The sequence below is a fragment of the Enhydra lutris genome, unplaced genomic scaffold, assembly GCF_002288905.1.
Source record: "Enhydra lutris kenyoni isolate GAN:26980312 unplaced genomic scaffold, ASM228890v2 scaffoldscaffold10, whole genome shotgun sequence".
In the NCBI taxonomy this organism is placed as follows: domain Eukaryota; kingdom Metazoa; phylum Chordata; class Mammalia; order Carnivora; family Mustelidae; genus Enhydra; species Enhydra lutris.
This window is the reverse complement of record NW_019154094.1, coordinates 44,463,278-44,476,709: the sequence shown is the minus strand read 5'-3', so window position 1 is coordinate 44,476,709 and position 13,432 is coordinate 44,463,278. Positions and strand designations below refer to the sequence as shown.

At 40.4% G+C, this 13,432-nt stretch overlaps 1 protein-coding gene across 2 annotated transcripts in view; it reads left to right on the top strand.

The window, feature by feature from the left end:
- Nucleotides 1-12,826, top strand: part of LOC111144012 (coiled-coil domain containing 174) — a 24,781-nt gene extending 11,955 nt beyond the window's left edge. Inside the window, exons 6-12 of one of the 2 annotated variants that reach the window (XM_022498073.1) lie at nucleotides 2,985-3,080; nucleotides 4,071-4,213; nucleotides 4,791-4,885; nucleotides 8,615-8,747; nucleotides 9,656-9,661; nucleotides 10,432-10,578; nucleotides 12,249-12,826. In XM_022498073.1, the coding sequence (XP_022353781.1) occupies nucleotides 2,985-3,080; nucleotides 4,071-4,213; nucleotides 4,791-4,885; nucleotides 8,615-8,747; nucleotides 9,656-9,661; nucleotides 10,432-10,578; nucleotides 12,249-12,547 (919 nt within the window). In that variant the 3' untranslated portion in view covers nucleotides 12,548-12,826. The remainder of the gene's footprint in view (nucleotides 1-2,984; nucleotides 3,081-4,070; nucleotides 4,214-4,790; nucleotides 4,886-8,614; nucleotides 8,748-9,655; nucleotides 9,662-10,431; nucleotides 10,579-12,248) is intronic. The other variant, XM_022498072.1, reaches the window with a different exon arrangement.
- The last annotated feature ends 606 nt before the right edge of the window (nucleotides 12,827-13,432 follow it).

Here is a 13,432-nt window from a genome sequence, read left to right as displayed (position 1 = left end):
TTTTTTTTTTTTTTTTTTTTTTTTAAGTAATCTCTACACCCAACATGAGGCTCAAACTCATAACCCCAAGATTAAGAGTCCCTTGTTCTATCGACTGAGCCAGCTAGGCACCCCGACTTGTATTTATTTTCTAAAAGTGTATTTGTTTGGATGTTATCAAACCATTTTTCCTTATTGTTTTCTTTCTTTTAAGATTGGATTTACAGATGTAGAAATAGTAACTCTGAAGAAGAAGTAATCACAAGACAGCCAAGTACAAAAGGCATTAATACACCTGTTTCATTGGCATGGAAGAGTCGTTTAGGCAGAAGCATGTTCTTTTGTTACCCAGGTTGCCCATGCCATTATTCAGACATGATGAGTCACTATCTAGCTGGTGGTGATGTTCATTTCCATAGAAAAGAGGCAGACAAAGCTGGTCCAGTAAACCTTACTATGTCTGGGACATTATCTGGCAGCGTGGTATAGGTACTGGGGACCTTGGACCTGTGTAACACTAGTTCCATCTTCCCGTGGTAACATGACGTTGATCAGGTTCCATCCTTGTTGAGGCTCGGTTTCCTCACCTGTAAAACAGGGATTGTTTTGCCTTCAACTCCCTTCAGGAAGTCAAGCGTATTCTGAGCTACCCAAGAAACTGCTGTCTGTGGGGAATAAGTGGGCATTTAGTAAATTTTTATTGAAATTATCCTGAATTTTATCTACATGTAGGTGAATGATGGGGAAACCAAACTTGTCTTTTCTTTATGAGACTGATACATCAATAAGAGACCAGAATGAAAATTCCCTTCTGATGATTTTCTCTTCTAAACACTGTAAGACTGGGACTAACCCTGCCTGCCCACCCTCCTGCCTGTGCAGAGCCTACCCATCTTCCCTTCCAGGCTCAGATAGCCTCATTATTGGGGTCTTTATTAGGAACTGCATTAGGATGGTTTGCAGCATTTGACCTTTGGTCAGCCATTGGCCCTGCTGGCAGGGGTGGGTTATGAGTGTGAGAGAGCAGTGCCGGCTGCTGAGGATCACAGGGACCTCGCATCTTTGTAATACTCGGGCTGTCCCCAGTGGTCCAGAGATAACATTCACATTGGGATAGAACAGGTATTTGCTTAGCTGCTTTCTAAAAATTTATTTTGGGGCGAGGTTTTCTGGCTGCATACTTGCTACGAGCAACCCAAAGAGAAGCACATACAATGCAGTCGCTCCCACTATGCTTTTCCTCTGTGTTTTCGTGTGAGTGAATTCTCCCTCACCCGGACCCCGATAGTGCTTAGATGTGCTTCCAGCTCCTTTGGGTCTTACCTCTTCTTTAGTACTGGCACACAACTAGCCTCATTACCAGAAAAAGATTTGAGACAAACTTTGGGTCCTTTTCATATCCTCCCTGCTGTTGTTAGGAAGTGTTTCATGGGCACGTGCGGTAACTCCCCCCCCCCACCACCCAGAGCTCATTGAAGATGACATGACTCTGAGTCGTCCTTTATTATTCTTGTACCTCAAGTAATTGTTTCCCTGGGGCTTGCTCCCTGATTGCTGATTACACAGAGCACTTGCTGACTACTGTCTTGCCACTTATGTTTTGATGGGATCTGTACATTTTAGAGACCTTCTCCAGAAACAGAATAGCCTATGATTGCTTTTCATAGCAGAAATCTCATCTCCTCTGAAAGGTTTAATGTTGTTTTTTTTTCCCCCCTTACTAATGCCGTGTGATTACAAGCAATTTGTCAGTGATTTGAAGAGTTTGGAGGGCAATTGAAGGTGTCACATGCCACCATATGGTGAAGGAAGACGCACTGCAAGCAGTTCTAACGCTTTTTTTGTTTTTAAATTAAGCTCCAGAATTGTAACTACTTGTAAAATCCTTTTGGTAGTTAAGTTCCAGGTGGTGGAAAATCTTTCCGCAAAAATACTGTAAATAATTACTCAGACCATCTGGCTAGATGATTTTCTTTTTCTGTTCATTAGAAAAAGTGGGGGGTAGGGAGGAAGAATGAAACTGCTTTCTGGAGTTGGAGGTTTTATTTCTTGTGGTAAGCAGCGTTAGGACAATAGTAATAGATTCTCCAACATTCTGTTTTCAAATCATGGGCTAACAATTGGAATCAGCATGTGTAAGAGGAAAGAAATGGCCAACAAAAGCAAAGCCACATATGTGAGACTCTGACCTTGAGCTGCACTATCAGTACTGACCCCTTTCTGTGTATTTAGCACCCTGCTAAAGCCTGGGAAATTCCTTTCCCATAATTAGGCAATAAAAAAAAAAATCTGTTGCATCATGGTGCAATTAAAATGTTTTCCATGAAAATCTCTCCATATTTCCTGTTGTGGGAAGTTGGTCTTTCATTTTGCCTTGCTGTCTGCCTGGTTCCCTTGGCTGTCTAGTGTGGGCAAAGATGAGGAAAGAGAAACTGAGAGTAAAAGATAATAGACTGGCCCACCGCCAAGATGCTTTTGCAGTACAAAATGCGTGTTGCTTTGCTTCCCTCTAATTAATGGGTCCTCAAAATATCATGACTTGAGAAATTTCTAATTGGAAAGAAATGTACCAATTAGAAGAAATAAAAGAATAAAAAGTGAAATTTGGGAAGACTGAGAAAATGAACACTTTGAAAATGGTACAGAGCTCAGTTTTTCTGATGCTAATAAAATATGTGAAATTGTCTAAACCAGATTGAAATCAGTTCTGAGATGTTGCAGCAGGGGTCTGTATGGGGTATTAATTTTTGAAATCAGACATACATGATCAATTATTTTCTGCAGTTTCTAAACCTAGGGTTTAATAAAGGGCATAATGAGTTTATTGTGTGTCAACTTTAAACTTTAAAAAGCATTTTCTTATCAGTGGTAATGGTCTCTCAGGTGAAGGGTTTTTCTTGGTAGTGAGGCTTACATTAATTTTTTTATTGTGCACCAACTCCCTAACTTAAGGAACCATATGTCATGTACAAAGCCACGTTCACATGTTTTCACTTTTATTTCAGGGTGGATTATGTGGATTCTTTGGGGCGATCTCGGCGCTGTATGAAAAAGGATTTGCCAGATCTGCTGGAAATGGATAAAAATCTTCAAGGGAGGCTGTAAGTATGTGATATGTGAGGCTTTGCCTGGGTCTGAAATGCAGACACAAGGATTGTTTTTGAGTGAGGCTGCTTTTAGTCCATTATCTTTGATGGTCCAATGAGGAGGTTTTCTTCTTAACATATAAAAATATCTACTGAGGTGCTCTTTTGTGGCTAGTACGTACACAGTCCACACTTGGGACAACCTGAGTAGTCGATCATCCATACTGTGTAGCTACTAAAATGGATGAGTTGGAGTTCTGTCTGTTTACTTGGAAGGGTGTCGGATATCAGAGTAAAAAATAGAGAATAAGCCCAATCCAGCAAACCTGCCTCTGTGGAGAAAGGTGTTTAGGAATATATACTAGGTTATCCCATAGCAAGTGGGAGCAGAGAGGTTGTTAGCTTATTAACTTTTTCTTTGTACATTTTTACATTTTGAAGGGCCTTATAGCTAGATTTTTTTCTACAGGGACCAAGACACATCGAAAAGATAACTTGCTCCTATGCTCCGGGGAATAAAATTCCCCTCACCAAGGGTAGTTTTTATGAGGAAAATGGTGGGAGAAGGCGCACCGTGTCCAAATCCTTCAAGTTCAGATAGGCCTGGGCTCAGTGTAAGGAAGGAAATGCAGAAGCCTTGAGCTGTCTGACAGAGGCCGGGAGGTGTGCCTGGGCTGTAACATTATGCAGCCTCCTCAGTACTGGGCAGGTGACCAGGCAGAGAAGGCTCAGGTTCCTCCTTCCCTGAGCCAGGGTGGGAAGGAAATGGATTTGTCTCAAGTGCCAAGAAAAGATTCTGGTGCACTCTTGTAACAAGTCGGCTGCTTGATTAAAGAAAGGTGAAAACCTTCTTTGCAATTTCCCAGTGATATTGGGTCAGAAACTTCTGTAAGGAACTGTGTTCTTTATCAACTAGAGTTGCTTGTCCATGATCCGTCCTACTGAACTGAAGCATTGCTGTCTCATGTCTCTGAGCTAAAGAGTTTTGTTCTTTTCCATTACTAGTTTTGTTAGTCCTGCTAATGAGAAAACCTTATTATCCGAAGATATGAGAAAAGAACTTCAACGCCAGCAATGGGAGGAAGAAGAAAGAGAGGCCTTGAAAAGGCCAATGGGGCCCATACATTATGAAGATATTCGTGAAAATGGTATGATCATCTTGCAGCTTTTAAATCTTTTTTTTTTAATCGGGAACTAATGGTAAGCATAAAGGGAAATATTCATAAAGCAGCAGCTCTTAGGTAGAAAGAAAAGATTCCAATTTTGAAATTGAAAATATCCCCTTTGTTCACTTCATAGCCTAAAGAATACTCATATTGGAAATTTCTTTCTAAGAGAGGGTCTATTAATCACAAGGAGGAGATTTTTTTGGCTTAGCTACTTTTTGTTTTTTTCTAACTTGTGCTAGATATCACTGAGTTTCTTTCTTTTTTTTTTTTTTTAAGATTTTATTTATTTATTTATTTGATAGAGAGAGATCGCAAGTAGGCAGAGCAGCAGGTAGAGAGAGATGGGGAAGCAGGATCCTGTTGAGCAGAGATCCTGATACGGGACTCAATCCCAGGACCCTGAGATCATGATCTGAGCTGAAGGCAGAGGCTTAACCCAGTGAGCCACCCAGGTGCCCCATCACTGTGTTTCTTTTTGCTTTGGTAGGAAAGTTAGCCTGAGTCTAATTCATTAATCAGGGAACTCTAATCTTTTGAATAATTTGACTTATTTCAGAGGCCCGGCAACTTGGTGTTGGATATTTTGCTTTTGCTCGAGATAAAGAGTTGAGAAACAAGCAGATGAAAACATTAGAGATGCTGCGTGAACAGGTAAAAATTAAATTCAGAATTGATGTTGAGAAGGGTTTGAGCAGTTGGTTTCTTGTTAGACTACACAACAAAAACAATCTATTATTTATTTATTTAATTAAATCAGTTTTTAAAGATCTTATTTATTTGAGAGAGAGAATGAGAACAGGTGGGGGGAGGGGCAGACAGAGAGGGGAAAGCAGACTCTCTGCTGAGCAAGGAGCCTGATGTGGGGCTCAGTCCCAGGACCCAGAGATTATGATCTGAGCCAAAGGCAGGTGCTTAACTGACTGAGCCACCCAGGCATCCCACAATCTATTTTTTAAATTGGTACTCAGAATGGCCTTTTTTTTTTTCTTTTTTAAGAAATGTTATATTTAGGGGTGCCTGGTTGTCTCAGTCAGTTAAGTGTCTGCCTTCGGCTCAGGTCATAATCTCAGACTCCTGGGATCAAGTCCCGCTTCGGGCTCCCTGCTCAGCAGGGAGTCTGCTGCTTTTTCTGCCTGCCACTTCTCCTGCTTGTATTCGGTATCTCTCTCTCTGACAAATAAATAAAATCTTAAAAAATAAAAAATGCTATATTCATTTCATAGTTAATATTCAGAGCAGTGATGGACAGAAGTGCATCAAATAAACTTCGAATGATTGATATTTCTGATATTTAATAAATACTATTATAGCCATAGACCAGATATTTTATTATTACTTTTTTTTTTAAGATTTTATTTATTTATTTGGCAGAGATCACAAGTAGGCAGAGAGACAGGCAGAGAGAGAGGGGAAGGCAGGCTTCCCGCTGAGCAGACAGCCTGATGCGGGGCTCTGATTCCAGGACCCTGAGCAGGACTCTGAGATCATGACCCAAGCTGAAGGCAGAGGCTTTAACCCACTGAGCCACCCAGGTGCCCCTACTTTTTAATTGAAATAAAATTGACACATAACATTTTATTAGTTTCAGATGTATGACATAATTATTCAGTATTTGTGTCTATTGGGAAATGATTACTGCTTTGTCAAGTTAACATCCGTCACCGCGTAGTATAACATTTTTTTTCTCGCAATGAGAACTTTTAAGGTCCACTCTCTTAGCAATTCTCAAATATGCATTACAGTATTATTAACTGTGGTTGCCATGTTCTATATTACATCCACATGACTTGTTTATTTTATAAGTGGAAGTTTAAATACCTTTTGATTTCCTTCACTCATTTTGCCCACTCCCCCCCCCCACCCCCACCAGTTCTGTCAACCGCCAATCTATTCTCTGTATCTATAAGATTATGTTTTGAGATTTTGGGAGGTGTGGAGGTTAGATTCCACATATAAGTGAGATCATGTAGTATTTATCTTTTCCTGTCTGACTTATTTCACTTAGCATAATGCTCTCAAGGTCCATCCGTGTTGTTCAAATGGCAAACTTCCCTTCCTTTTTATAGCTGAATGATATTCTGTTCCATATATATATATATATATACACACACACACACACACACACGCATACACATGCCTTTATTCATCATTGATGGACACTTAGGTTTTTACCATATCTTGGCTATAATTCTACAGTGAACATGGGGGTGCAGATATCTTTCAAATTAGTGTTTTCATTTTCTTCAAATAAATATGCAGAAGTGGAATTGCTGGATCATATGGTAGTTCCATTCTAATTTTTTGAGGAACCTCCATACTGTTTTCTGTTGTGACTGTACCAGTTTGCATTCGCACCAACAGTGCATGAGGGTTCCCTTTTTTCTACCTCTTTGTCAATACTCGGTATTTTCTGTCTGTTTGATAATAGTCATTCTAACAGGTGTGAGGTTGATATCTCTCTGTAGTTTTGATTTGCATTTTCTTGATGATTAATGATGTTCATCATCTCTTTATATGTCTGTTGGCCGTCTGTGTGTATTCTTTGGAAAAATGTCTATTTAGGTCATCTGGGTTTTTGTTTTGTTTTGTTTTTGCCATCTACCTGTTTTTTAATTGGATTGGTTTTTATGAATTTTTCTCACTTTTTTGGGGGTGGGGGTACTGTGTTGTATGAGTTCTCAGTATATTTTGGATATTAATCCCTTATCAGATAATATGATTTGCAGATATTTGCTCCCGTTCAGTAAGTTGTCTTTTCATTTTGTTGATGGTTTCCTTTTGCTGTGCAGAAGCTTTTTAGTTAGATGTTATCCCACATGTAAATTTTTGCTTTTGTTGCCTTTGCTTTTGGTGTCACATCCAAGAAATCATGGCCAAGACTGATGTTAAGGAGCTTACTGCTTATGTTTTCTTCAAGAAGTTTGATAGTTTCAGATCTTATGTTCAAGTCTTTAGTCCATTTTGAGTTAATTTTTGTGTATGGCGTAAGATAGTGGTCCAGTTTCATTCTTTTGCTTGTGGCTGTCCTGTTTTCCCAACCATTTATTAAAGAGATTGTCCTTTTCCCATTATATATTTTTGGCTCTTTTGTCATAATTAACTGACCATATATGCTTGGGTTTATTTCTGGGCTCCCTTTTGTGTTCCCCTGATCTCTGTGTCTGTTTTTATGCCAATATCATACTGTTTTGATTACTGTAGCTTTGTAATATAGTTCAAAATCAGGCAGCTTAATGCTTCCATTTTGTTCTCCTTTCTCAAGAATGCTTTGGCTCTTCAAAGGCTTCTGTGGTTCCATATAAATATTAGGGTTGTTTGTTCTATTATTGTGAAAAATATTCGTTGCAATTCTGATAGAGATTGCATCGAATCTTTTGATTGCTTTGGGTAATATGGACATTTTATCAATATTAATTCTCCCAATCTGTGAGCATGCTGTATTTTTCCAATTCTGTGTGTCTTCAGTTTCTTTTGTCATTGTGTTATAGTTTCCCTTGGTTAAATTTATTCCTAGGCATTTTATTCTTTCTGATGTAATGGGAATGTTTTCATTTCTCTTTCTGATAGTTTGTTATTAGCCTATAGAAGCGCAACAGATTCGTGTTGATTTTTTATGTTAATTTTGTACCCTGTAACTTTTTAAAAAAATTTTTATTTATTTGAGAAAAAGAGGACAAGCAGGCTGAGGGACAGACGGAGAGGGAGAAGCAGACTCCCCACTGAGCAGGGAGCCGGACGTGAGACTCTATACCCAAGGACCATGGGATCATGATCTGAGCTGAAGGCAGATCCCTAACCACCTGAGCCACCCAGGTGCCCCTGTACTCTGCATCTTTACTGAAGCCATTTATTCTAATAGCTTTGGGGTGGCATCTTTAGGGTTTTCTATATATAATATCATGTCTTCTGCAAATAGTGAGAGTTTTATCACTATTATTTATCAGTATGCTATTATAGTTTCATGAAGGTAATTGCTGTTCTATTTTGGTGTTTCAGACTTTAAAATTAAGCTGCTCAGAAGTAACTTATGTAACTTTGATGTTTTAAATTTGGTTTTAAATATGGTACTTTTGGAGTGGCCTGGGTTAGAAAATAGAGAGTTATTTAAGGGATTAAGGAGTAGAACAGAATTGGTTGGTTTCCTTGAATGTGAAGATTCCAGGATGCTCTGTGAACACTCGCTAAACTTAGAAAACACGCCAGAGGGCTTGTATAAGAGGACCTTTGTGTTTTGAAGATCTAAGGCTAGTTTCCCAGAGGTGGCATGAAAAATGAATTAATTAGTCTGTTTTTAAAATAAAGTAAATTATTTTATCCCTTTAAGCAGAAATATTGTGAATTTGGCTTACAGTAAATGTTCTAATTTTCTTTTGAATTCAGACAACAGATCAGAGAACAAAACGAGAGAACATAAAGGAAAAGCGAAAGGCAATGTTAGAAGCAAGACTTGCTAAACTCCGACAAAAAAAGATGAAAAAGTCAAAAGAAGATGGAGCAGAGGAAGAAAATAGAGGTATATCATGGCTCATATATCTGACCTTCAAAAGGAAAAATTTTAGTTCCATTGATGTCTCAACAAATAGGACTGGCACTATGGAAATGAGCCATTTCATTTTATTCTCTAAGCAAGCAGAGTACCTCTGAGATACTGCCAGGAGTAGGTTTTTATAACCAGAGTGGTGCAGGGTGACACTCCAAAGAAACTTTTTCTGTAGACAAAAATATTAACAAAGAGGGCATTGTGTTACTTCAGAGGATGGCATGGTTTGGTAACTGAGACTTAACTTAGAGAAGAGATGTTTTAAGATGAAGTTTACTTGTGCACACGTTTCTTTTGCTATGGCTGTATGTTTTTTGTTTATTACACGTTAATTTGTTTTAAAGAAGAAGTATATTCACAAAATCAGATAAAGGAATTTACAAGTATTGAGTCTGGACAGTTCATGAAAGGTCACAATGGAAAAACTGTTACATGCTGTGTTCCTGCTGGCTTGCTGCCTGCAGTAGGAGTTACCCTAGTTTGGGGGCTAAGCTCTCTGGACTAGCTCACACAAGATGGAAGTCTGTTCTGTTTTAATGCTTTAGAGGTGGTGGGTTTCCAAGCAGGTAGTAGCCTTGCTCCAGATGATCACCCAGTCCCAGCTTCCTCCTGTCCTCCTGCATCTGCCATTCCTAGAGTGTTGCTCTACCTGTAGGACAGAAACTTGCTCGCTGGCACCTGTTCACGGTCCAGCCCCAGGAAAGGGGAAAAAGGGATAGGAACCAGCTGCTTCTTTAGGAATGTGAATCAAAGGCACATGCCACCCACACATTTACATCCCACTGGCCTGAATGCAGCTGCAAGGGGCTGGGGAATGGCCTGTCAATGAGGCAGCTGCACCCCCAGGCTGAAACTGGGGGCGTTCTGTTCCCAAAAGGAAGAAGGGGGTGTGTGGGTATCAGGGGCATAAGCCAGCCACTCCAGCCCTCACAGAAACCTGTGCCAAGCCACTGGCCATCTTTTGATTCTGAACTCAGCTTCAGTTTAGCTCTGAAAGGAGACCAGAAACACTGAGGAATTGGGCAGTCATCTGTGCCATTTTATATGATGCTAGGTCCCTGAAACGTGTTAAACTCTGCATACTTTTCTCTATTTTTGCTCTACTCCTAAACATCTGTCATTTCCACAACACGTGAAGTGCCACCACAGTGGTTTTTTAAAAACCCATTTTCTTTAAAAATCTGACCAAAGTGACTAGCCTTCAGCCTGTTGCCATGCTTCAGCTCTTCATCACCCGAAATCCCCTTGCTTTGTCTGAGATTCTTCAGTTGAGTTATTGGGGATTTCTGGTCCTTCAGTTGGTCTGGGGAGTCAAACAGACTTTGAAATCCATCTAACCTGGGTTTGGATCCTGGCTCTTGTCACTTTCTCCTTGTGTGGCATTTCTGAGCTTAATTTTCCTCATTTATAAAATAGTACTACTAAAGTACTACTTTTACATTCTAAAATAGTAATACTGACTTTGTTAGGGTTATTAAAAGAATTATACGAACTGTTGTATACAAGATACTGAGTCCACTGCCTGGGCCATGATAGGTGCTCATTAAATACTGGTTATTACTTTTACTCTCAAGATTAGCATGTTCTATTTAATGTTTATTTTCTAAATAGCTTTAAGCTTTATTATAATAATGTGTTATTCCCTTGCAAAAAACAGATGTTATTGAACCTTTGCCACCAGAACCAGAGGTTGTGCCAACTCCACGTACTGCTGCCCAGAGTAGCAAAGTAGAAGTCATTGTTCAGGAGAGGAAGGATACCAGGCCCGGAGTGCCCCATGTCCGAGAGTGGGACAGAGGAAAAGGTAAGGGGGTGTGGGCTTCAAGGTGTAAATCCTTCCAGTGATGGGCCTTGCACAGAAGATTTTTCTGGTTCATTTCAATATGATTCTCATGAGTCTCTGTGGTCCCTCGAGGCTTAAGGAATTCTCCAGAAATTTCAGCTGAGTTCTTCTTAGGACCCAGACACTAGCTTATTTGTAAACAGGGCCACTAGAAAGTGTGATCATAAAAGACCAGGGTCTATAATACATCATTTCAAAGGGACAATTTTTTAGAAGCACTGGGTAAAGTTTGGTTTTTGTTTTTTGTTTTTAAAGATTTTATTTATTTATTTGACAGAGATCACAGGTAGGCAGGAGAGGCAGGCAGAGAGAGGAGGAAGCCGGTTCCCAGCCGAGCAGAGAGCCTGATGGGACTCGATCCCAGGACCCTGGGATCACGACCTGAGCCGAAGGCAGAGGCTTTAACCCACTGAGCCACCCAGGTGCCCCTGGGTGAAGTTTTTTAAAATTTGTGCTACCCTCATGTGCCTTTATAGTTTTGGAATGCCCTTTCTCAGGATCCACTTTTGAAAATCTTTTAAGGTTTGATATTTTAATGTCCTCTGTATTTTTAGCAGTCTCCTTTTTTTTTTCCAAATTTTTATTTTTTAAATTTCTTTTCAGTGTACCAGAATTTATTGTTTATGCACCACACCCAGTGCTCCATGCAATATGTGCCCTCCATAATACCCACCACCAGGCTGACCCAACTTCCCACCCCCCGCCCCTTCAAAACCCTCAGATTGTTTTTTAGCAGTCTCCTTTACGTTCAGTTGAAAATAGTCTGTGTGCCACAGTATTAATTTGGATTTGCATATGGTTGTGTTGGGTCATGCAAAATTACCTGTAAGTACACCATGGTGCCCACAACAGCTTCTTGTTGGAGGCTATGATTTATGTCTCTCCAAATGAGATCATTAGAATAGGACATTAGCAGGGGCACCTGGGTGGCTCAGTGGGTTAAGCCTTTGCCTTCGGCTCAGGTCATGATCTCTGGGTCCTGGGATTGAGACTTCTGCTCAGTAGGGACCCTGCTTCCCCCTCTCTCTGCCTGCCTCTCTGCCGACTTTTGAGCTCTCTCTGTTAAAAAAATAAATAAAACCTTAAAAAAAAAAAAAGAATAGTACATTAGCTCATGCTATATGAGCTGGTGAGATCCACGACTGAAGTAAAAGATAGGCAAATAGGTGAGTGCCTTAGGTTAGTGCTACTGTTAGAAGCAGAGCTGAAATACCAAATGAGATTGGGACAAGTGTCTTTTTGTGTCTTCTAAAACTCAGTAAAGGCCAAAGTTTGTGTCTCATTGTGAAGTACCTACATCATGTCAAGCAAATGTTTTGAGGGTTGGATTTTTCTAGATTACACTCTGAAATACAATTTTAGTGCCTTTTTGGCAATACTTCCAGAACTTACCACCCTTCTCCAAGAGCCTTCCTCGAATCATTCCCCATCTGGTAGTAGGCATTCCCTTTTCTTTGTCTGCTTCCTTTTATTTTTGTAGGCATTACATAGACCTTGTATTATGTTATTGCTATCCTTATTCTCCAGAGAATGAGAGTTGACTTTTAATATATAATAATTGAAAAGTAGTAATGGTAAAAGTTCAGCTGATTCTGTAATCAGTTCTAATAATAGTCTTTTATTTTTACTAGAATTTTCCTTCGGGTACTGGTCGAAGAGGCAGGCAGATCTCCGGGCTGAGAGAGATCCTGAGTTTGCTCCACCATCAGATTATTTTGTGGGTCAAAGGAGAACTGGTACCTTCGGTAGCCAGACATGGAACAGACCCGCACCTGCACAGAGTGACCCAGGACAGTGCTCTGGCCAGAACCATGACCCCAGCTCTTCATATACATCATCCACTCCTGCCCCCAGCAGCCCACCACAAGCCCCCACAGTCACTTTCGAAACTCTGGATGATATGATATCATATTATAAACAAGTGACATGAACTTCAAAACCATTCTTGCTTGGGTCTATACTATGATGGTGCCTTTTTCTCCCAAATTGGGGAAAATATAACTTTAAAGATTGAATTGTATCTTTCTCCTCCTGTCCTTTCCCTAGAGGATACAGACTTCAGGTTGGATTTGTCAGCAAAGAAGAAATTGAATGGTACTGTGGGAATTCTGTGGCCACTTGGCTGTTCATTTCTTTCTGATTGATATGGAGACCTGTCCTTCTGGATTTATGTGTAAGCTATCATAACATGACCCTAAGGAGCTTGTAATCCTGTTTCCTACCCGCTTCCTTGGCTTATTTGATTTAAGGATTCCATTCCTTTCCTTTTGCAAATACTAGCATGCAGCTCTCTTTTCCCAAGGATTCAGCTTCCATATCACTTGGTGGAGCGTCTATCAGGAGGCATGTTTGCCTGTCAAAGTGGCAAATGAGGGAACACTGTGCAGGGCAAAGTAATCTAGTCTCCAAGAAGACCCTGAAGCCGGTGGACTATTAAGCAATAACATTTGAAATGATAAGGAAGACCAGGGAGTAGAACCTCGTAATCCAAAAGGGTAAGAGGTGAAGTCACTTATATTGTCACCACACATGCCTGGTGGGTATTCATTAAGTGTGTGTGGAGTACCTGGGGCCCATGTGGAGGCTATCGGACCAAGTCAGAGAGTGAGATGCTTTTCAGCTTAAGGGTTACTTTTTCAGCTGGGCCTGTCTCTCTGCTGTGCCCACTGTAGGCCCTCATCACTTTCAGGAGCCACATCACCTCAGAAGTCTTATTGAAATAGATCTGGGCTGGAGTGCGAGGCAGGGAGGTCCCTTCATCTTTACTAACAGTGAATTAGTGAGCAGAGCTCTGGAAGCCTTTCCTGTGCCTAAA